The sequence below is a fragment of the Astatotilapia calliptera genome, chromosome 4 (assembly GCF_964374335.1).
Source record: "Astatotilapia calliptera chromosome 4, fAstCal68.1, whole genome shotgun sequence".
In the NCBI taxonomy this organism is placed as follows: domain Eukaryota; kingdom Metazoa; phylum Chordata; class Actinopteri; order Cichliformes; family Cichlidae; genus Astatotilapia; species Astatotilapia calliptera.
Genome location: NC_137425.1, coordinates 13,832,655 through 13,858,138, shown reverse-complemented (window position 1 = coordinate 13,858,138; position 25,484 = coordinate 13,832,655). Strand labels below are relative to the sequence as shown.

The 25,484-nt window shown below is 39.1% G+C and overlaps 1 protein-coding gene and 1 long non-coding RNA gene across 2 annotated transcripts in view; one reads left to right on the top strand and one right to left on the bottom strand.

Annotated features, from left to right (window-relative positions):
* The window catches only part of LOC113020724 (ras-related protein Rab-26-like), a 67,172-nt gene extending 42,749 nt beyond the window's left edge, over positions 1–24,423 (bottom strand). The window contains exons 1-2 of the mRNA XM_026164927.2: positions 23,443–24,423; positions 21,646–21,756 (exon numbers count right to left, since the gene is read on the bottom strand). Of these exons, the coding sequence (XP_026020712.1) occupies positions 21,646–21,756; positions 23,443–23,628 (297 nt within the window). The 5' untranslated portion in view covers positions 23,629–24,423. The remainder of the gene's footprint in view (positions 1–21,645; positions 21,757–23,442) is intronic.
* On the top strand, positions 5,831–6,788 carry LOC145428470 (uncharacterized). Its single transcript, XR_013908762.1, has 2 exons — positions 5,831–5,967; positions 6,541–6,788. It is a non-coding gene; the product is annotated as an uncharacterized LOC145428470 (long non-coding RNA).
* Positions 24,424–25,484: the final 1,061 nt, after the last annotated feature.

Sequence of the window (25,484 nt, the reverse complement as noted above, 5' to 3'; positions counted from 1 at the left end):
TGTTGTATCGTGTTCAGGTTATTGTTGAATCATGAATTTTGACCTAAGAACCTCATCATGATGATCCCAAAGACTTTTGGGAAGGTATTCTGTGGACTGATGAGACAAAAGTTAAAATTTTGCTATATCTGGTAAAACTAACAGCATTTCATAAAAAGAACTTCATACCAGTCACGTGGTGGTGAACCATCTACACTTGTTGAATCCTCGACTTAAACCCCCCCCCCCCCCCCAAACCCCCCCCCCCCCCAAAAAAACCAGCTAGTAAAAATGATACTTTTCACCAGAGTTAGTACTTTTCTTCCTGAGAGGAACAAAAGTCAGCAAGAAGTGTCACAACATTTATTCTAGTAGTCATCAAGACATTTCACCAACACCACAAAGCTCAGACTTATGGGACACAATTTCTACAGTCTATATTTTGAGTGACTTTAGTCATTAGACTAGATCTTTAGATCTACTTTAGTAGGAGAACTGACCACCTGCCATTGCCACCCCATCATCCATCCATCCATGTATGTCTGGGAAGCTTTGCCCAGACTTCTCTCTTCTCACCCACCTCCTCTAGCTCTCAGAAAAATTGAAGCATTCTCAAGCCAGTCAAGGGTGTCCTTGGTCTGCCCCAGAATCTCCATGCAAAAAAGGAAAAAAAACAAAACAAAACAGTAGCTGGCTCATTTTTATACAGAAGGCTCTGCAGTGAGTCCCTACTAAAAGACAAAGTCCCCCCACAAAGTATTTCAAAGGGTGAGGTCCGACAAAACCTGGAGGAAGCTCTTCCCTGTATTTTAAGGATCCACGACCTCATTCTTTCCGTCACTACCCACAGATTGTGGGCATAGGTCAAGGGTAAATCGACGGCATTACCGACACACTCAGCTTTTTCTTCACTGCACTGTATACGTGTACATTGTTTGTGTCACTGAATATGCTGCTACCATCCATTTGTCAATGCCCCATTGCTTTTCTGCCACACATTAACAAAACCCTGATATACTCTAACTCCTCCACCTAAGGCAGTAGCTCATAAAGAGTGGGTAACACACTCTGTATGAGTTACCTAAAGACCATGTTTCTCAGGCATGGAGGTGCCAATATTCATCTCAGCCTCTTTGTGCTGGGAAACCTGGAGAAAAATGATAAGCACTGACTGTTCAGTCACTTAATGCAAACAGTAGGAAACATTTTGGAAAATCAAAGTTTTCTTTAAAACAAGGGATCAGATGCTTGGAGGGATCAGACGACTTTTATAGTTCATTTGAACCTGGTAAACACTGAATGGAGGAAGATAAATATGAGCAACATTAAAATACATTGTTTATTGTCTGTCTTTTCTTGCTATTACCCTACTTTAGATTAGAAAACAGAAGCACTACTGAGACAAAAAACAACTCTCAACTCACAGTGTTAATGACAAAAAAATAAAATAAAGATTTTACTTTATACTGATTATAGGTTGTAGCTACTCGACAGGGCATCTAACACATTAAATGCAATGAATAAGAGTCTGTACAAGTTGGAGGAAATCAGCTATATTTTTTCCCGAGATGAAACAAGGAAGTAATCTAGCTCTCGATTCACTGCTCCTCAGTTGAAACTATAGCTAGCTTACCAAATGCTGAAAAATGTTTGTAAACTCAAGTGATGGATCCAAAAAAGGGGAAAAACTCATACCAGGTAGTCCAAATGAAAAAATTCCCTGTACACTGAAACACACTGCTTGACATCTGTGACGTATTTTATTACTCGAGAGTACCCAAACTTAAATCAGCTGCTACACCAGAAAGAAGTTCAAGGTTAGTGAACATTTCAACTAAAATCACAAGTTGTAGTGAAATGACCTAAAACTGAAATCACACACACACACACACACACACACACACACACACACACACACACACACACACACACACACACACACACACACACACACAGAACCAAGGAATTAACTTTTCCTACTTTTTCCAATGTTTCCTTTTTCCTACTTTATTTCCTTTCAGTTTTGCATCTATCTCCACATTTTACTTTTCTCTTCTTTTACTCTTCTTTCACTTATTCTCTCTTTAATTACTTTCTTTTTCCCCTTCCAAATTTTTCCATGTTTCTCTTCATTCTTTATTCATCTCCATCCCTTTTTCTTTCATTTATATTTCCTACTTAGCTTTACATCATGCCTCCCTTCAAACCCTTTCTATGATTTCTTATTACTTTAATTCTTCTTACTCCATCTGTTTTTTTATTTCCTGTTACTAAAAATTCTGTTATTTTAAACATGTAAGTCATCCCTTATGTTACCTATATGTATCTGAAGCTTTCGTGATCATTAATTTTTTTACTCATATGGCTCTCTTTGTGAGGTACAGTGTGGGTTTTAGCAGAGAGTTAGTGGCCTAGGAGTGCATTCATTAATGTCCTCAGAGAAATAGCCATATGGTGTGTGTGTGTGTGTCAGATGCATTAAAACACCACTGTTACTGTGGTCACAGGGGCAAATATTTCAATTTAGGTGCTTTTTATGCTTGAATGATTCATAAGTCAGTGTTTAGTGGTTTAACAAAGAATTAAAAAAAAAATTAAATAACCATTTTGAAACTGAAAAAGTAGCCAATGTCCAAAGAAAAACGAAAAGAAAGACAGGCTACTAGGAAGGAAAATATAAAGAGACATAGGACACAGCACTGCATTTCTTCACATTGAATTTCTGTTTTCTGTGAGTTAATGTCTGCTAGAGGAGGTCAAGATGCCCTTCATTGTTCTACTATGCCAATGTGCATTATATCAGTCGGTGCTGTGGCAATGCTGAAAAGCCTCCTCCTAACATCATCCCCTCTGGGATATTCTGAGAGTTGCTGATGACCTTCTAATTCCCTGATCCCTGAGGAGAAACCCAAGATATTCAGCCCTGACTAGATGCTGCTAATCCTCCAGCAGGGCACTTAGAAATAGATATGGTCCTTGTTAATGTCTTCAGTTGATCTACCTCCCTGAGAGTCACAAAGAAGGAACGCCATACATATTCATGGGGAACTCAAGCTTGAAGCTACTTTCTAAGTGTTTTCTGATAGGAATTAGTCTCAAAGGACCACGTCCCTGTTGTTGTTGTGTCTAAAAACTATCTGTAATGTGCTTGGAGGGTTCATGAATATTTAGTGACCCATAAAAAAAGACTCACGATAACACTGGGCTGAGTATTTTGGGTGGTTACTCTAGAGGCTTGATTGCACTGATAATTATGTTGGATTTGTTAATAGGAAAATCAGGCAGAACAGAATGTAATGAAACAGTGAGCTGGATAAAATATAATATATTTGAGCAGCTTATATAACAGAATCACATTTTGTGGGACAGAAAATGTAGGTATTGTAGATTAAAGAGTGTCAATCCCACTCTGGCAGACACAGTTTCCACCATCCTTTAGACTTTTCTAAAGCTACAACTTCCAGCCTGACACAGCTCTGCTCTGTGTAATTACAATTGGCTCACAGGAGGCTTGAGAAGTTGAGAAGCTTGCTATACTTTTTAGGTCAGCTTCAATCACCCTCCAAGCAGAGGACGTCTTCAAATGCAAACCTCTTGACCAGTCAGATGCTAGATGTATTCTTTTCCCCAACGGTTCATGAGTGAGAACGTACACATTAGTACAGAATGACTAACAGCACCTTACAGGGATCATAAATTACAAATGTATGAGGAGCTTTCTGAAGTGTGAGCCAATAAAACATTAATGACTGTAGCATGAGACTGCTAACAGGAGCATGATGTCTACAAAAAGGTTACGCATGAGACAGGTGATACAACCCATATGTAAAAGAGAGTAAATCAACATTACATTCAAATTGAAATTTGATTTCAGCACACTGGATTAGCCAAAAGACGATACATACTCACCAGCCACTTTATTAGGTACACCTGTTCAGCCGCTCTTTGACACACATAACTAATCAGTAAATTACATAACAGTACCTCAATTAAATTCTCTAAGGAATATTTTGAGCGTGTTGTTGAATCTATTCCACGGAAAATTAAGGCAGCTCTGAAGTCAGAAGTCAAAATGGGGACTGAGCTGGTGGCAAGTTTACATTGCTAGCTTTCATTGTTGACATTTACTTTATGCCAATCTGTAACTCCTTAGTATCTCAGCGTAAAGTGTAATCATCATAATGGAGTGTGAGTGAATTGGGCACAGCAAGAGCTCTGTTATTTAAGGCTGACTGCACACATTTAACTTTTTAAGGGAATAAATGATACTTTATAAATATCATGTTATTGAAGCATAACTGAACACACAGATCCTTTCTTCTCCTCCACATTCAGAGTAGAGCTTGATCAGCATTTTTAAGCCACAAGATACAATTAAAAAATATTGGACTTTTTATTAAAATGCAATGAAAAAAAAAACCTCTTGAAGACACAGAAAACACAATAAATCACATTACACCAGACACACAAACACTGTGCAACTTATAGACAATATGGGATTCATTCATGGATGGGCTAAACTTGCTGACCTTGCACAATTAACAGCAAGGCCATAGCTGCTGCGGCAATAATGTTTTTACCTGTATGCTTCCAAATGTCTGCAAAGCAGTGAAGCAGTAACATGAGGTGCCTGAAAATAAGAAGTACATTTTTGTGCATGACTTTGAAAAAGTCCACCCGTTAAAGCACCTGTGACTGTATATATTCAGTGGGTTAACGGGAACCTTTGCTGTTATTGACTTTTCCACTTGGGTGACCAGACGAAGTTCGAGACTGAGACTAATTGAAAGAGCAGAAGGCCTCGGGGGCATTTCAGATGAAAACCTGCAAAATGCAGCAAACTGTTATTACTGCTGCCATTAAGTATGCTTCTTCAATGTGCTGAGGAAAATCACAGGTGAACAAAACAAAACAAAAATACATCAAGGAAAGAGCCTGGGATCTATCTGGCAAAGAATAAATTCCAATTTTGTCAGTACAGCATTGGTTAAAATGCACGACATGGAGGCATGTAGTCCCAGTAGATCAACTTAAGGCACTTTTTTTTCCTGGCTAACTTTTTAGATTTGCATTCCAAGAAGTGTAAAGCCTCAGGATTTCATATCTAGGACTCTTATAAGAGAAGGACTTTTCCAATTTAAAAAAGAAAAAAAAAGTCATACTTTGCCCTTGATGCATCATCTTTAGCTTATATTGCTCAGGCAAAACAAGAAGAATTTTTGTGAAAACTTTTAGATTTGTGATATCACTACTTTGCTATTAATGATATTGATTTCCCCATGTTGCTCCTTGATTTGGTTGCATGAACCAAATCATCAAAAACAAAACATAGTTCAGTATGGAACAAAATACAAAAATACACCAAATCTACACAGACTTGAACACATGTCCCCTGTCAGGGTTATCTCTTGGTATTTTCACATGCTGGGATGACACAAATAATAATTCCCCTGTCGTTGAATTGCAAAGCAGATCAAAAATGTGTTTTGTTAGGTCACCGTGACCTTCACATGACACCACAACAAATTCTGACAAGTTCATTCTGGAGTTCAACTAAACCACAAGAAGGTCCCTCAAGGTGTTTGAGATTTGACAAATATCACACTCACAAAAATGAGACAGACAGACATAGAACAAAATGACCACACAGCAAATTCAAAAGTGTTAAATGTTTTGGTGTTAATAGTCTTCTTGCAAAAGTAGAGTTAATTTTACTCTAAGCAGAGTCACATTCTTTTAATGTAACTCTGAGGTGTAAAATGATAGTAGTTAAAATCGAGTGTTAAAAATGAGTGTTTCTCTGTCAAATCTGGAGGTGTTACAATGGAAACATTAACTCTTGACCTCTTAACTCTGAACTCCTAGAGGGGCTATGACACCAACAGAGTAAATTCACAGACTCCGCCCCCAGCACGGCTCCAATCGAAGCTGAAGTGAAGCCGTTTCAGAACATTTTGCTCTACATGTTTGAGTTGTTTGCCATGCTTGGTAAGTCATTTTTTCAAAGATTGTTTCAATTGTTATTAGCTTTTACTTCTGTGGCTCTTTGGAGTTGAGACAAAGCTGTGTGAAAGGCATTAGCCATGTTGCTCGCTGATAGCATAATATTCTGTTTTAGCTAGCTGAAAGGTATTGTTTGCAGGCAAATACCACAGCCTTGAAAAAAAGCTTGCATGTGAATTTTCAGTCAAATCTTTGGTCAAATACACCTAAAACAATGTGTAGAATGTGAAATGTTGGTATAATGGTGCTGCTTGAAGCCTGAAAACGATCGCCCATAAAACAAACACGAGCAAACAGCAGTAGCAGACGCCCTGACTGGATTCTACGTTAGCATAGATCCCTCCAGAGTTTTGTGCACACGGTTTAGGTAAAAATGAAAAAGGTTGCGGTTTTACATTTAGTTCAGTATTACCTGTTGCCTGTGTCTTTGTCTTTTGGGAAAATACTTTACACAAGTAATGGCTCAAAGAGGATTTCTTTTTACTGGGCTGCAATTGTTTACTGGATTATTTGTGCCATTAATTAATGTCAACTAATTTTTATTCGATCTCCGCACAGGATATGCTTGTGAAGATGGAATATGGGGGAGAGCAGAAGTGCGTTGAAGTTCCACAAAGTGATGAATGAAGGACATGCATATTGTATTGAAGAAATAAGTGATGAGATGCTGTTATTTGCATTTACCATGTCAGACCTTTTGATAAACAAAATTCTAATGAAAGTGAGAACATGTACACTGTTACATCTTTCAGAAAATGTTTTGAAATTGTGGTGCACAGTTCAGAATAAATGTTTTTCAACAACCATTGCATCTTTTTAGTAAATGTTTATTTCCAAAAGAAATTTCTAGAAGATCAGAACAGTAAAATTCCCACTTTTTAGAATGAATTAGAAGATAACTCTTACGTAGTTAAACTAAAATACTCTTTGAGAGTTAATATATAAACTCTTAACACCAAGTGTTAAATGATCAACTCCAGACAGATTTGGTGTTTAACACTAAATCAGAGTTAACGTACCAACTCTCCAAAAAGAGTTAAATTAACACTCTCTGGTGTGGACCCATATAGACACTTTAATAGTGTTGAAGTCAAATCCGACAGTGTTAATTTGGACATGCTGGATTTGCTGTGCATCTTCCTTTGCTTTATCTTGCTTAACAATCTCTGTCTCTCATAGCTTGTTGACTGATGCTTCCACAGTCAAACAATTCACCCCCCACCTCTTTCATGTCATCATTAAATATTCATCGTGCTCCTCAGGGCTCGCCTCTCTAGATCGGAGTGACATTAGGGCAGCAGGTGGCAAAGCTGCTTGCCATTAATTACAAACATCTCCAGGCAGGTGTGAACCCTCGCCCAATACTTTTCATTTAGCAGGGACTGGGACTCATATAAAACACAGCTAAATATCTTAGCCCTACAACATAAACAGTGACAAGCAAGCAAAGAGGTATTTTCATGCGCATTTACAGTCACAACCCAGGGTGCGAATAATGAGTCGATTTCCAAAAAAGCTCTTTTTGAGCAAAACACTTTTCTCTCTGTCTTTTACAGTTTCAAAATAAGAAAATGGGAAAAAGCCTAAAAGGAAAAGATTTGTAGATCTCAGTAGCGCTACCTTCTGCAAAAATCACAGCGTGGAGAATCTTTTTGTAGCATTTAGAAGTATTTCACTTCTAGTTTTGTTTGGGGGATTTTTTTCCTACTTTTCCTGCAAAAGCATTGCACTTCTGTTAGATTCTTGGGCGCCTCTCATATGTATTACTCTTCTAATGTCTGGCGGCAGATTTTTTTTGATGGCGTTTAGGTCCCAGGATTGTGAAAACCATGGCAAAAGCAGAACCTTTAAAATACAGACAGTGTGATATTTGCTTCCAGAAGATGTTGGTGAAATGTACCTCACATCAATGGCTGCAACACAAACAACGAATGATCAATTCCCCCCATGGGGTGTAGCTTTCTTCCTTTTTATATCCAAACATATGATGATGGAAAATTCAGTTTTAACTTCTGAATACAGGAAAAGCTTCAGGCTCATTTAGATATTTATTTGCAAACTCCTGTTATTGAGCTTTTCTTCTCATGACTCGGTCTTCTATGTGCAGGTGTTGCTGCCCAGTGCACCAGAGCTCCAATATTTCTAATAACAGTCACTTAAGATTCACTATGACTGCTAAAAACACCTCCTTGTTGTATAATTGTCTTCTCCAGCTTTGTGGGTGTCAGTTACAGCAAATACATTTCGAATGCTAGGCAGCTTTGTAGAGGAACCCACGACTGCAGAGTGACTCCTCAAATGTCGTCTAAGCTCTAGTTTAAGTTAGTGATCTTTATAAAACTCTTCTGAGCCATCAAATCTCTTGTAGTGCCCAAATCTTTGATCTTCGCCCTTTGCTTACTTCTCTACAAGTATGCAAAACATAAGGAATTCCACTAACCTTAACCTTCTTCTCAGTTAACTTTGGTAACATTTTGCCAACAGTTGCACAAAATTTTACTTATAAAGATTCATGCATATTGGTTCTCTGTTTTAGTTCTCGTTTTTAATGTGTCCAAATATGCATTTTAGGGCCCAGTTCATCTTGATTCAAATTATTTTTAAAGCAGAAAAAAAACAACAACCCATTACTGCCATTTGCAGTGCATGACTATGCTTGGCACTTTAATTCCACCTACTCAGAAAAGGCAGGCGGGCAGACAAACTGGCAGGCGGGAGAGTGGATAATGGAGAAATCACTCAGGCATCTTGACACAAACTACCCAAAAATAAATAATAAAAAAAAGTATAGATGCTGGAAACTACTGACAGACAGATGCAAAGAGACCATTATCAGAGAGGCAATGCACTGTCAGTGACATGCACACTGACAGGTGATACATCAAAGAGAAGCGGAAGCTTTCAGAAAAGAAGATGCAATCATCAAGCCACAGCTTGATTTTTATGATGGGTCCGTTATCAGCCTCTCACATGCCAAAGATGCGTCTCTCCCTGCTGTCTTGCTTTCATCTTTTCATTGCTTTCTTTCAATAGACTCTTACATTTTATACAAAATTCTGACCACTTGAGAAAACAGCAGAAGCAGAAGTTTAGAAAAGGTTTGAATCATCTAAAGAACTTAAATATTACAAGTAAAGATGTGTAATGCATTCAGGAGTTGCAAACAGTTACATGTATTTTTCCCCCAGAAAAACAACAGCAAAAACACAACAGAACAGAAAGTAGGGGTATTTCACATCACTGGAGCAAAATTATTATCAAAAATATGTTATTACTTCTCCTGAGGACCAACTGAGTTGCTGTAATGATGTGATGACTAACATCCACTTGTTGCATGAGTCACCATCCCAACGCCATCTAAAGATGATGACCTCATCTTACTTTGCATAAAACAGTTTTTAGCCATTACACACACACTTAAAATGCAGTGCATAATAATGCACTCAGTAAGGTCAACAATCAGCAGCTATGAAGTGTGTACACTGACGACAGAAGTCAAAGGCAACCTGCAGTCAATAATGGGTAAATACACGCACACATACACATCCAGCATTAAAGTAAAATGATTCATATCATACTTGTACTTATTTAGTCTATTTCAGAGTGCCTTTGCTGAGATGGTCTGGCTCATGACTCACCGGTGTTAAGGACGGTGGCTCACACCATGAGCATGAATGTGTCTGTTGATTCATGTGAAAGTTGTGTGTTCAGAGGGATGTAATTATTTTTGTTGAGAAGTTCTTAAATAATCATATATATTACTTTTAATTATAATATTAATGGATCTGGTTTCAGTTTAACTGGTGAATCTAAATTGCCCATGGTTGTCCGTCTCTCTGTGATAGCCCTGCATCAGGGTAAGAACATTCAATGACTGGTGAGTCAACAACATTGCTTCATGGTCAGCACTCTATTTGCTCAAAACAGACCATTTGCATTAGTGCTGATGCCACACATCCCATCTATTATACTTTTTATTATCCGAATCTGTAAAATTTACTATTAGCTATATTTAAAAATGATATACTAAATCCTCAAACTTAGTGGAGTTAAAGGATAAAATAGAACAGATTTGAAAATATAAAGAAAAGTAAAGAAAATGTACTTTCTGCAGTTACTTAACGTGTCATTTTACAATGTGACAAATTCACACATTCAATAGAAAAAGAAAAAAGGTCAATTAATGAAGTCATAAGAAACTGTTTCAGATGAACTAATGTTGATTAATGTTGAAAAAATGTTTTCTTTATTATCTCACTTGCATTTTTTAAAGCTTGCTAAAAATATTGCGCGTTTTTTTTTCTTTGCAGCCTATTTTTTATAAAAAATGTTGCTTTAGAACAGCCCACCTGCAGCGTATGTGCAAACACTGATGTAAGACACACAGTCTGCTGCCTGCGTTTATCTCCCCTGGTTCCTTAACAGTCGTCACATCTGTTGAGCATCGTTATCAGGTTGCTGTTGTACATTTTGCGTACATATGTGTGTGTCCGTAACACAATTATCTACTTGGAAAGATAACGCTGCCTGATAATCACACTAAAATGTCAATTTAAGATTGATAAACCGACTGTTGAGCATGTCCCATTTACCTATAAAGCTGCTATCAAAACAACTGACCACAGATTAAAATATGCCTTCCAGTGCAACTGCAAACTACCGAAGACAACCACATAAAGGTGTGTTGACTGGCTCAGTATTATTGGAGTGAGAGGTCAGACAGTAAATCAGCTATTACACTTCTAGTTCCATTAAGAATTAGAAAGGTCACAATGACATGAAATGACTTTAAATCAAAAGGGAACTGGTTAAAAAACAAACAAAAAAAAACGCTTTAAGCATTCAGCATCTTTGTAGTAAAGCTGCACTGAGCATGTGCTTTAGGACCTGATATCTTATGCACTGCGATCACTGCTCAAAACAGTGAGTGGGCGCATACATGGGCACGCATCACATCTCAGGTCATTTGTGGCAAATGTTCTTCACATGCCTCAGGACGTTCTACAACTCTGCATTGACAGTCTGACTGTGGGGGACAAATTCATGGTGCATGGCTCTATCAGTGGTGAAAAAACAATTAACATGCTTGTGGTCACACTTTATGATCTGATGAGCCGCCTTCAGGCTTTGATACTGTGGGATTTTCCATTGTAAATTCCCTTTCGGTTCTGTTGTAGCTATATATAAAATATATAAAAATTTCCCACTCGCCCTGTGGGTGGTCTTTATCCTTCAAGCTTGAGGGTCCTGCACAGTATCTTTGATGTTCATAGGGCTGCACTTTTCTGGGCAGAGATGTCATTCCTGGAATCTGCTTGAGCGACTTACCCATTTTGGGGGTCACTACTCCAAGTACTCTGATTATCAAGGGTAGCACTATTGCTTTTACCGTCCACATCTTTTCTGGCTCCCTTCTCGGGTTTCTCGAGTATCTTTTGTTCCTTCTTCCTCTTGTTGCTATCACTTCGTGTAACTACCTCTGCTACTACAGTCTTCTTCCTCTGCTTGTCCACCACTACTATGTCTGGATCTTAACTCGTTATTCTCAACCACCCTATTATCCCATTTTGACCATGGGGCTTCCTGGCCATACTTATCATACATGTTCCTGTACACTATGCTGGCCACTTAGTTATGCCCTGCCTGCTTGCATTGTACACACTGCTGTTACAGTATGTGCTGGATTGTCCCTGAGACCATCTCAGATTTCCCTAATCAATATTTATGCCATTTTTTTGTTTTATAGATGTTTTTCTAAAACACATTTCTGTTTTTCGTTTACAACTATCAGAATTAAAAAATAACTAAAGTTTGTATCCCATCTACTATTATTATTTTTATCAACTTTTACTGGAGTATTTCTTTATTCTAGTAGCTGTACTTCTACTTCAGAATGTGTGCTTTTTCCAAGTCTGAATACCACATAAAAGAACAGTCGTTATCATTCTCAGCCCATGGGAAGTGAGGAAAATAGGCAGGCGTGCTGACCTGAGTGACTTTTGGAAGGGCCAAATTATTATTGCCAAGTGACTCGACCAGAAGCAACGCAATCCTTTCAGTAACAGTGAATACCTACCAAACATGGTCTGAGCCGGGAAAAAAAAAATCTAACCAGGATATTTGCTTTGACATGGTATGTGCTGAAACAAGTCTGAGCCATGGCAACAACTTAAAATAATCATGTAATGTTCAGGCCTCTGCATCGTGGTAAGACTCCTCGCTTTTAAGACACGAATAAGACTTGGTTTCAGTGCATTTCATTCAAGGTCCTGTTTTAAAATATAGATATTTCTGACATTTCACAGACGAAATGACTAAAGCACAGAGAAATATGCTAATCCCTATTAATCATTACATTTCATCCTCATTATGTAACATATTCATGCTCATTGATACGTTTTGTTCCTGTGCCAAGATGACAACATAATTTACAGCTGATTCAAATCCTCTGTAACACCACTGACCTTCTCTCTCAGCTCTCTGTGCTGCCGCTGCCTCTGTCATATCTCTGTGCTTTCTGCATTGGCAGGAGGAACACACCCATCTTCACTGTCACGTAAATGCACACACTTTAACAGACAATCCTCAGCACTACCTTCATAATAAGACTAGACTTCTTTGAATTATTCAACATCTGCTCTGTTCACAGATGAAAAAAGATAAATTATAAATAAATTGCTGCTGATGACTAATTCAGTAAAATTAACTGGGCAATTCCCATGAGATAAATGAAGGTAAATGGACACAGTGTAAGATAATGACTATACCAGCTTTTGTAAGAAATCCTTCAATTACAAAAATGTCTCCATTATCCACATTAACTTAGATAAAAGTGAGCCTACCTCTCGTTGTCTTTATAACAGTAGTAGGAAGTCTCTGCAGTTTGCCTGTATCATAGACCCCACCCCCATATGTTGCACATATTAAGTACTACCACAAATAACATCAGCGGAAAGTGAAATATGAATCAATGTTGTTCCCTGGTGAATGTGCGAATCACGCCTGCTGCACTTAAAAATGGAAGCTTGATGTTTACATACTTCTCCGTCATCAGTGAGGTATGAAAATCCTGACACACGTGAGTCTGAGGTTCATTAGTACAAATGAGAAAGTGCCAGGTGACGTCTGTAGGCAAGCGGAAAAGATAGTGGAGGAGGATATTAGAGAACATTTACAGATAAGAATAATGATTAGTATACAGTAAGGGGCAGGTGGCTCCACGGTGTACTGGTTTACATATTTGCGTAACAAGCGAGAGATCCTCCTTGAGCATCCGCCATAAACACCAGCCAAATCAAACATGCAGAGCCACCCGCTTCGGCCACGCCCTGTCAATAAGGAAGCGGTTGAAAGCAGCTTTACGAAGGCAAAGACAGTACTTTGTGTTTTAGTTATTTTGAAGTATAGTAAATGCATTATGTAACATGGTGTGTTATTTAACCCCCCCACCAAAAACACAACCTATTATTCATTTCATTCTTTTATCCAGCTCAGAAAGAGGTTGGTTTTCTATGACTCACAAAAAAACATGGTTGACTCTCTTACACGCACACCACTAGACAAGAGCATTAAAGTGTTTACCAGGACAGGGCTACTGCAACGATATTTGTGCATCCCATAACGCAGTGATAACCATGGACTCATCCATTGTAGCCGAAGAGCATGAATTAATCTTGCCTAGAGTTGCACTGCACTGATAAAAGGTCTTAAGTACAATACAGACTACAAGCAGGAAGACATTAATTAGTATTCAAGATGTGATCCATGTCTCTTAAATGTGTCAGGGACATTTTATAGACCACTCCTAGACAGAGCGCTACTAGAACACTGGAGAACTGAGACTGTGTTGTGATATTTCATCTGTTCTGGGCTGTAGTCTGTGGTCAGTTGTAACTGATTTAATCCTCAGAAATAAAGATATTTATTAGGGCTGTGCCATATCATAAAGTCCACGATAATACTGGTATAATTAAAATACCAGTATTATATGGGGTAGCTGTAGCTCAAGAGGTAGAGCAGGTCATACACTAATTGGAAGGTTAGTGGTTTGATCCTTGACTGCTCCAGTCTGCATGCCAAATACATACATACATAGAAAAAACTGCTTCTTTAAAGTGCTTTAAGTGCTCCAGCAGAGCAGAAAAATGTGATGTTAGAACCAGCTGATTTATGTTTTAACCTTGTTGTGAAGCACTTTCGTGTACCTTCAGTTTCAAAAGTGCTATATAAATAAAGTTGTATTGTATTGTACAAAAATCTGTGTGCATACACAATAATGACCAAGCCCAGCTATGTCTGAGAGCGAGAGCTGGGTGTCAGTCTCCAATGGCAATTTACTAGCTATAAAGGAGGTTACTTTAAAAACCTCCAGCAAAGCAACATTCTTTGCAACTGTTCATTACTTAAAGGAAAAAAGGCACACCAGCAACTACAATAAGGCTACAAAGGCACAAGAAGAAGGGATGCTAGCAGCTGGTGATGTGATACCCCAAAAGTCAACAAATAACTCATTGAGTATTGCTAGAGCATTTGCCAGCTGTGGTCACAATCAAGTGTGTGGGGATGGAGAGGGGGGATCCAAATGACATTTGACATTAACTTTGTCACTATTAAACTAAAGCATTAAGCTGTATATAATGCGTCACTAATACTGCAATATAACCTTCCAGCTGCTGGCACCTCAGTAGATTCACACTTCAAATTAGGTAATATGACATCAGTGACAGCAGCTCACTTATAGATGCTGATGCCTGCAAGTTGCAATCTCCAATAAGGACGCTTTAAATATAAATCATCAATTATATAATTATTGCAAGTTTCTTTGAAATATAGTGACATAAGGCCATATGACCAACCCCCAGAGTTAAAATGATCTGTTCCTAGCTCACTGGGCAACTTTCAGTATACTGGTTAGCCCACATGCCAGTACGAGATGAGCCCCCTGGAAATTTTGTTCAGAGATCAGACATATGCATATCAGTCGGTAAGGATGATTCATAAATTCACACACACTGTAAAGCACAATTTGCAGATCACCACAAACTGAAAAAGAAACATTAATTTTAAGCCCATTGAATGAGAAAACGTTAGTCAGGAGTTATAGGCAATATAGGTCTTATGACATATTTTTTTAAGACATTTTCTTAAAAATGACAATTTCACTGATCAGGTGTTTCCGCTCAGTATGTTTAACCCTTTTTGTCTAATTCTAGCACCGTAAGTGCAAGGGGATAAGAGAAACATAGTCCAAACAATGGCCGCTGAACCTGTGTTCTTCCCACACATATTACTGTCACACTGAGTCAACATATAGCTTTAAATATTGAGATAATAATGAATTCTTCAACTGGGCTCTGGCTGTTCGGAGAATGTGAGGGAGGACAGAAACACAAGCACACAGTTACAGAAGAACAGGTTAGGTAATACAACATTAAACTATATCCATATAAACTTCATATAAACATCCCATATCTCATTTCACTACTATAGAAATACATGCTGAAAAATGAAACTACTGCCCAGCCGAGGCGAAATCTGTGGTTGCATAAGAGATCTATCACTTTGGGTGCAGCAGACATAACTGACAGCTGAGAGCAGCTCCCTTGTCTCTTACTAGAGGTGAGAAGTGATGCTCTTCTCTCAACCACTCTGTCAAATGAAGGACTGAAGTATTCCTTCTCTCTGTTGTCCTTAAATGAAATACATTGTGAAAAAGAAGCAGCAGGAAAGGTTGTTTTTCCAAGTACAGGCATAAAAGGAAGGTTTGTTGGAGTAATGGCTTCTTTTTGAGCATTTTGTGTTTCTTTTTCTCTCTGGCATCATTTCCCTTTGTTTCTTCATTCAGACAACATTTCTTATCTAAGCTATAAATACATTTTGTTAACTTTTGTTTTCTTTCTCTAGCTTTTATAATTTCCACTTATCCCCCAGCTGGTCGCAGCAGATGGTTGCCCATTCTTGAGCCCGATAAGGCAGTGGGCTCTTCCGGTTAAAAGAGTTTTTCCTTCCCACAGTTGCCAAGTCCTTGCTCATAGTGGATTATCTGAATGTTGGGGATCTCTCTCTAATATTGTAGGGATTTTACCTTGCAATATAAAGCTCCTTGAGGCAACTGTTGTTGTAAATTGGCATTATAAAAATAAAACTGAATTAAATTCAGATAAATTCCCTGTTGCTATTTGGAACTGTGGGATTGAGTTAAACCTGAAAAAAATGCATCCCTTCAGGCTCCAGCATTTAAAAGGATAAACAAAACATTATTTTTTAGCAAGAATATGCATGAAATGCCAAACGGGATGCCAGTGAGGGAAGTGACAGGAAAATGAAGGAAAACTTAATGTATGATGGATGTGAACAATTACAGTTGATATTGGTTTCTCAGTGCATGAAAATCTCATTGCAACAGACAGAGACGTACAGGCTGACATGCTAAATACTGTTTGGTGATAGATTGATGGACTTAATACTAATACAGGTAGTTTATGCTCACTTCTGTTATCCTTGTGCACAGTGCATGCTTTCTTCTGCACTTTGGTGTTGTGCACCTCCTAATATTGGCATATTACATGCACATGGCCATTCTAGTTGGGCTCAAGTCACAACCAAGAGGAGCTTCACATGCTTTTCAGCGATATAACAATGCAGGACAGTAGATTTTCACAGATGGCGCAGAGGGAGATTGATAAGAGAGTTGAAAAAGATGAGACGTCTCCAGAAGAATTTGAAACAAAAACCTTGCTGTTTTTTTGTTTGTCCATTGTTTTGACTTTTTGTAATAATATTCCAGTTATTATGCTGTGATTTTTTTCCTTAGTTGCTTTGCCTCTTGTTAGGTAGACTGTTTAATTTGGCAGATTTTAATGTCAAATGCCCTTTCTGATGCGACACCAAAATTTCTCACAGGATCAAACCAGGAATCATTTGCTTGTTAGGCAAATGTGTAAATCACAAACATACACTATATTGTAAAAGCTGTCACTCACCCATTCCAGTCATTCTAGTAACTTCCGTGGCCACAGGTGTATAAAAACAAGCACCTAGGCATGCACACTGGTTCTACAAACATTTGTGAAAGAATGTGTCACTCAGCAGTACTGTGTTAGAAAGCCATTGTGTAACAAGTCCAATCGTGAAATTTCTCATTGAGAAATTTATAAATATTCCACACAGTCAACTGTTAGTGGCATTGTAACAAAGTGGAATCGATAGGAAACAATAGCAACTCAGTGAGGAAGTGGTAGAGCGGGGGTCAGGGGATGCTGATGCGCAGTCAATCATTACAGACCTCCAAACGTCATGTGACCTCCAGGTTAGCTCAAGAACAGTGTGTAGAGAGCTTCATGGAAAGGGTTTCTATGGCTGAGCAGCTGTGTCCAAACCTTACGTCATAAAATACACTGCAAAATGTCAGATGCAGTGCTAGAAAGCATGCCGGCACTGGACTCTAGAGCAGCGGAGACGTATTCTCTGAAGTGGCAAATAACGCGTCTCTGTCTGGCCATCTGATGGACGAGTCTGAGTTTGGAGGTTGCCAGGAGAACTGTGCTGTCTCACTGCATTGTGCCAAATGTAAAGATTGATGCAGGGGGGATTGTGGTGCGGTCGTGTTTCAGGAGTTCATCTTAGCCTCTTAGTTCAAGTGAAAGGAACTCCTATGCTTCAGCATACCACGACATTTTGGAAAATTTCATGCTCCCAACTTTGTGCTAACAGTTCGGGGATGAGCTCTTCCTGTTCCAACATGACTTCGCACCAGTGCACAAAGCAAGGTCCATAAAGACATGAATGAATGAGTTTAGTTTGAAAGAACTTGAGTGGCCTTTACAGTTTAGTCCTAACCACAACCTGATAGAAGACTTCCCAGAAGAGTTGAAGCTGTTTCAGCAAAGGGTGGGCTGACATCAGACAGTAGACAAAAACTTTTAGCAACACAGTGTATGAAAGTAAAATATCAAAATTTATTTTGTGTGATTTCTGAAAACAATAATTTAATATCTGTCATAATTTATTTTTGCTTGGGTAACAAGTCATTTACACACACTAATACCTGCAAAGTCCCGATCCATTAGCACTTGTATTAACTGTCAACGCACTGACTCTGAAGATGATCACTTGTCCCACTTTTATGCAAATTTTCAATTTCAATTGAACTATAACAAGAGACAGTTCATTACCCTGAAAACTGAACTTCTCTGGTTAAAATTTTAGTTCCTAAAAACTTTTACATGTGCAAAACAGTGATGTGAAAGTAGAAACGCATTTGAAAGACAGAATTACGCATTTCTGGATCCAGTGATACATCTGCGACACAAACATTTCTTGGTGTGATTCATTAGGCAGCTAGAGACTTGAATTCACCCTATTAACCTGGTAGGGTTGATATCATATCATCGCCATGAGTGTGAAATAGAGAGCTATGTCTGCTTCCCATTTGTGTTATGACAGTAAGCAAGGTACGGTATAACCTTTCACTCTTATCTGTAATTTAATCCTTTATAAGCATCCTGCATGGATTTTTGAAGCGAAACACAAATGCAGAGATGCAGCACATTTTGCATTCACACTCACTGTATCTTAAGCCAAACTGTGTACTAGTGCAACTCTAATCCCGAGAACATGTTGAGGTTTAAATGAGATGAGAATGCAATAAACAAGAGGGGAAAGGAAAACATTGCGTCTTGCTGGAGAGCTTTGAAGTGAGAACTGGATCAAATCCCCATACGAAGCAAATTGCCTCTCTTTCCCACCAACTAAAGGGGATCAAAACTGTCTGTCCTAAAAATAAGAATCACTCCCCATCCTTCTTCCTTTCTCTGTGTATTCTCCATGGGAAGACAAACACCACAGACCTTCAAGTTTTCCCTCCAACTCAACAAAGTCCTGGTCTTTCTCTTAAAAACAAACAGATAAGCCGCTCACTGTTGTCACTGTTTAAACAAGTTCACATTCATGTTTACATAGATATCCGTGTCCAGTTTTAAGAGATTATGTAATTATAATCATTCGGTGATCTGTTTTAAACGTAAATTTTTAAAAACCCCAACAAAATATAATAAGAAAAATAGAACTGCAGACGATCCTCGTGAGTCCTGGGCGATCTGTTTCAAGAACTGAACTGCTTAACGTGAAACCATGTAGAAGACAAAGGGAGCTTTGACGAGAGATCATTATTCATGTAATACAGCTCTGTGCTACACTGCGATTAAATAATAAGTCAATAAGGCAAAAGAGCTGAGTAAGTGCTAAACTTTATGCGTCCGGTTCTTTTTCCTCCATTAGCATTAAATGTAGCAGACAGAGGCCTCCTCTGTACTTGGAGAGGCCTAAATGTGCATCAGCATTACGGTGCTATAAGTGTCATAAGAGACATTGCATAAGTAAATAATTCAACCGCTCACCCACCCACAAACTCGTCCAGCCCACACGGGACTATACAATGGTTGGATATTTAGTTTACCACACACAGGGACACACACAAACATAAATTACTAGACTGCTGTACATTTATGTAATATTATAATCCTGTTCCCCCCAAAAAGTTGGGAAGCCGTGCAACCTGTGACATAAACAGAATTGCATTTAAACCCTGTCGGTGATTTTACAAAGCAAGCTAAAACTAAAAAGCTTTAATTTTAGAGAAATAAGAGATTAAACACATAATACAGACTGAAAGCAACACAGCTGCTACAAGTAGATCAGCAGTGTGTGCACATGCTTATAATAAAAAAGTGCTTACAGTAGTATAGTATTGATGACACTACTTTCTGGGGAAAGTGCTTACAGTATATAAATTTGTGTCTTTCTATGGTAAAGAATTTGTAGATGTAGTGATGACTTGCAGTCACATTAATCACATCTCAATTCTCCGACAAATTTCAGTTTACTCTTTAAACTGGGGCGATTGTGGCTCAAGAGTTGGGAGTTCGCCTTGTAATCGGAAGGTTGCCGGTTCGAGCCCCGGCTTGGACAGTTTCAGTCGTTGTGTCCTTGGGCAAGACGCTTCACCCATTGCCTACTGGTGGTGGTTAGAGGGCCCGGTGGCGCCAGTGTCCGGCAGCCTCGCCTCTGTCAGTGCGTCCCAGGGTGGCTGTGGCTACAATGTAGCTTGCCATCACCAATGGGTGGATGACTGGATGTGTAAAGTGCTTTGGGGTACATTTAACATAACGGCAAACCTTACCAAACTTTCCTACAACTGCTTTTTGTACCCAGCCATGTTGCTGAACTATCGCCAGTGAACCTAATTAGTCAAAAACAAGCAAAAAATATCTCAGCATGAACATGTAAAGATTTATTTTTACGTTATTCTCGGTTACATGTGGAGTTTGAACTGATTTGCAGTCACTCATCATGGGCATGAATGTTCTTCTTGACAGAAATGGTAGGGGCAATTTCAATCAATTGGTTTCTCATCACAGTCCTGGATTTTTAGCGTAGTCCACAAATTCAGTTTCTGTAGGGTTGAGGTCAGAGCTTTAGGATGGCCATTCAATAATCTTATTGATCGTCTCAAGTTTCAACTGTCTAGCTGTTGATTTGAAGTGAAATTGAAGAATTTGGAGGTAGTTCTCTTTTTTCGTTATTCCATACACCTTGTGCAATGATCCAGTGCCACCACCTTGCTTGACAGCTGGCGAAAGCCTCACTTTTATCATCTTTTAAACATACATCTCGTCATTGTGACCAAAAGTAAAGCTAGAATTCTCCTTCTTAGCTCTTCACTGAGTTGCTTGGACTTTCCCATTGTTCTGAGTACATCAGTCCAATAAATTCTGTCAAACAAATCCTTTTATGCTGGCAAAGAGAACCTACCAGTTGCAGTCAATCATGATCACGATGATGTTAATAAGCCTGGGCCTTGTCAAGTTAAAAAATGTTTTATTGCCTTCAGCATCAATTAGTAAGTGTGTGTATTTAAGCCTGTATGTATACTTTAAAATGTGTGTGGAGAAGAGAAAAGCCCCCCCAAAATTTCAAATTGCACACCCAATTCTTGTTTTTTAAAAAAGTAATTAAAGATGTGTGCTGCATAATTATTGCATCCTGGAAAAAGAACAGTTCAAATCTTTTAAAAGCACCCAAAATTATTACAACAATCATTCTGATAACAAGTAAACTGACCACAACTGTATCTGTCTGATTCTATCAAGAAAAGGAATATACAGCAAAAAGATATAGCTGTTTCTACTTTTATTTTAATCTATGTGCATCAAACGGAACAAAGCATTTTATGACTTAATGATTAAAAGTAGCACATTTTTGCAAATATGATTCTCAGTATCACCTAAGTGAACACCTGTTTCTGTCACATGCATAGACATCTGAATGTGATCAAATGAAGACATGGATAAATTTCTCTATAGTTGCCCATGTGGGACCATGAAACTGGCACATGATAGGCACTGTGATTGCCCAGGGAGACTAAAAAACTAAAGCATGTCGAACTAATTTAAGAAATCAATATCTTATCTTGTGAGACATCTCACACAGGAGATAGTCAGAGTTCTGGGACATGTAAAGTGCCTAAATAGCTTTAAAAAGAAAATCCCATTAGAATATGGCCCCATTTAGAAACAACACAATCTGAAAGTGTGTATGAAAGTGCATGTGTGCAGGGAATTGGTTTATGTTCGTTTTTGTTTGGCTCTCGTGATTTAAACTCACCCTAAAGTCGATGCCCACAGTGGAGATGAAGCTGCCGGCCAGGAAAGCGCCGTCTTTGAATCGGACCAGAAGACAGGTTTTCCCCACACCAGAATCTCCAACCAGCATCACCTGCACAGGTATTCCAGCAGGAGTGAGTTAGAGGCATGCGAGGGATATGATCCCCCCCCCCCCAAAAAAAAGTAAATGCCAGAAATAACTGAAATAATTAGCATGAACAGGAGGGAGCTGTTGCTCATTTGTTTAATTAACTATCAGCGTCTGATTGTTTGTCATCGCCGCATCTGAATCATTCGGCTAAATCAGTCCTGGTATTCTGGTGCTTGGCCACGGAAGAAGGTGTACGTGGATGAATGTGTGACTCCTTGCTGCGGCCAGTTGATGTCCTTAAAGCCTTTCTGTAAGTGCATGATGTATTCGTACGCGGCTAACTTTATTGCAGAAAAGCGAGCTGTACATTTCTCTTTTTATTCAGAGCTGTGATTAGGTTAAAGGTTTTATGTGATTACTATTATCAGTTTAGCTGAGGCACTTTGGGACCTGGAGTATGGAAATTAAAAGCGCCTCCTGGGTCCGTAGAGAGGAAGCAGAGAGGACACGAAAGAACCAGGAAGGAGAATAAAAAAAAAAAAGGAGTTGCTCCCACTTCTTTTTATCTTTAAAAATCTTGTTTCTTTTATGACCCCTCCCTCAGAAGCTTCACCCATATTCAGACCTTTGAAGGAGTGTGTAAGAGAAGGTGCTTGGATTCTCTGTCTCTCTTATATTTAATGTGATTATTGACCAGAGAGAGCCATAATACATGGAACATGGCAAAATGCCCGACAAATGACACTTTTTAGAGCACGATCAGATAGAGGTACAGTGCAATCTCTCAAAAGCCTGCTGCTAGCCTTGAATCTACAGGTTGGACTATAATCCAGTGCTGAATTATCAAAAGAAATCAAAAGAGAAGGATTAGAGAGAATTTCGAAAGCACTTGTCAGAGCTGTAGGAAATCAGTGTGGCAGCATATGATGCTACTGAAGAAAAGCCAGGCAGTAGAGATTTTCACCAGTAGAAATCTGAGCCCAAACTGAAACAGGTTAATCCAACCTTTTGAAAATATGGAAGTAGAAGCCCTTCATTTAAGTGGCTTACATGGAACAATCCATTCTTTCAAATGGAAAAAAAGCAACACAAAGCCATCTCTCCTCTCACATCAAACAGCTGCTTCAAAAACACGGAGTAGGTGGCAAGGGCCCCTTGAAGCTACGCTGGGAGTACACACAGGGAATCTGTGGGTGTAAATCTGTGTTTGTGTTGAGGTGAAGTGGCAGCTCACACCCAGTACCCTCACACTAGGTTGTGTATACCAACAACTCATCCTGCTTCTGAGGAAAACGTGCTATTAACCGGTTGCACGGAAGGAGCAAATAATTTGTTGGTTGGCTGTTGTAGTGCGATGCGCCCCTTCTCCGGGTTATCGATTGTTTATTGACACAGCTGCTATCGCGGGTTCGCTGCTGTTTAAATGATAAAGGTGGTGGTAAAACGGAAGACAATGAAAGCTGGGCAGGACAACGGCAGCAGCAGGGATAAAGTAGACTACAATCGGGTTTATCGTGCCTAAAATACACACACATACACAAAAGCATGCATATCATTTGCTCGATATTTAGTTTTTGACCTTCGTAGGTGTGTTGTTTCCCAAATTATACCCCACCGCACCCTTTCATGTTTTCATGCAAAGTCCTCCAACACAGTCGACTTTTGCGTGACTTGGGTTGACTGAGTAACATCGGTGGACACCTTTACCTTGAAAGCGATGTCATAAAACTCGCTGCTGTTGCTGATGGACGGTCTGCTGGGATGGACTACACCATTCATCTGAACGATGCCCGGGCTTCCTCTCGCAGATTTCCCGGTCCCTTTCCCGGAGGGGCTGCCCGCGGACGGGCTGCTGGTCGCTGCTTTGCCTTTGACTGCCTTCTTGCGAGACATGTCTCAAGATTTTATAGTTTGTTTGTTTCTTTAAAAAAAAACTATTCTCAACAGACACAAACAAACAAAAAGCAAATCTAACCGGAATCTGCGCAAGGTAGGGCTGAAAAGTTGGAGCAGCGAAGAAGTTAAATCAGGTGATTTTTTTTCACCTGTGCGTTAAACGCATGTTCCTCGACACCTTTCCACTCAAAGTAGGAGTGAATTTGTCGCAAATCGCTGTCGCTTCCGTTGTTGATCTGCCGCTTCCTGCTCTTGATAGGTTGCTCTTTCCAGGACAGCAGCTTCAGCACTGCGCGTAGTAACGGCAAAGCCGAAGGGGGCAGAGCTGAAGTCGATTTAGAGAGGAGGGGGGATTTTCAGGTTTAAACACAATCACGTGACTTCCAAACGCATAACCTCCAATCGACGGGGTCAGGGGCGCTCTCCGTGGTCCTGAAAAAGAAGAGAAGGAACAACAACAACAAAAATAAAAAATAAAAAAATAAAATATCAGCGGCACAGCTTTGCTACAGATTTGTGTGCAAGGAATTCTTCCACCTAAAAACGAAGTTTTGCGTTCAATGAAACCTTGATATTTGCAGGACTTTGGGTCAGTGTGTGCTAAAGTACAGAGCATTCAGATATTTCTCTGTCAGCAGTCTGATTTTTATGTAATAAAGGTGATATGTTGTAAAGCCTCATAATAATTTGCATTATACTTTAAAACAGAACTGCTTTTAAAGCAGCTAGTTTTGCTTTTTTAGTAAGAAGCTTACCCTACTTTGTGTTACAGAAGCCGTTTTAAGGTGAGTGCGCCAACGTTTCCATGTATTATACTGATGATTAGCTTAGATTTTTTGTTTGTTTGGTATGTATCTCTCTCTCTCTCTCTCTCTCTCTCTCTCTCTCTCTCTGTATACATGGCGTGTGGCTGCAGGTCAGTACAAATAATTTTAAAAGGTTCTCTTATACATGAATAATCAAAAGAAAAACAGCTGAAACGTGATTTCAACAATGCGTCGCAAGAGGGCGGTATAGCAATAAGAAACAAAGTCATAGAGCTTAAAACTCAGACCTACAGTTGCACTTTATACTTTGATTTCTAGAAAATGAATATGATTGATTTAAATGTGTGAGTTTTAGAAATTGAGAAACGACTATATTAGATCACTATTAGGAGTAAAATAAAAAGAGTTGCTACTGTTGCATGAGTCTGGCTTATATATCAGTACTACTGGTTGCTTCTGTCCAAACTACAGTAGGTTTTTCAGTTGCCTCCATAATCAAGAATGGTAAATGATGGTCACTTGATCCTCTCTGAACTAACCCATGCCCTTTCTAATTCATATAATAGTTTTTCCTTCCGCAGCATGGCTTCCGCAGCAGTTTTCTTTCCGTTCATTTTCCAGACTGTCCAGGCTCATTAGTCTATTAATGGCAATCATAGCCCAGAGACATTATTTGATGCCCACATCAGGGAGTCAAAGTGAGCTCTCATTATCCCCTCAGCTTTTCAGTGTGCGTCCGTAATTGTAATATCAGGCTGAATTTTCCACAGAGGAAGTCACATTTTAGATATGCAAGTTACAACTGAAAATCAACCCAGAAAGAAACAACAGAGCATTAAACAGGTTATGAGTCACATGTATAGAGGGATCAGTGTATTGAAATCACTGCATTTGGAATTTAGCTGATCCCTAAGTGGTTTTGACATAACTGTAGTAAACTTTTGCTGCTAAAATGGCAAATTAATCTCTTCCTTTCTTTATTTTTGAATCCCCAATACTGAATTTCCCATCAAGCCAAATTATATCCCACAGATTATTTGGGGATGTCTCTTAATTTGACCCCCAACTCAAAAGTCAGTCGTTTTT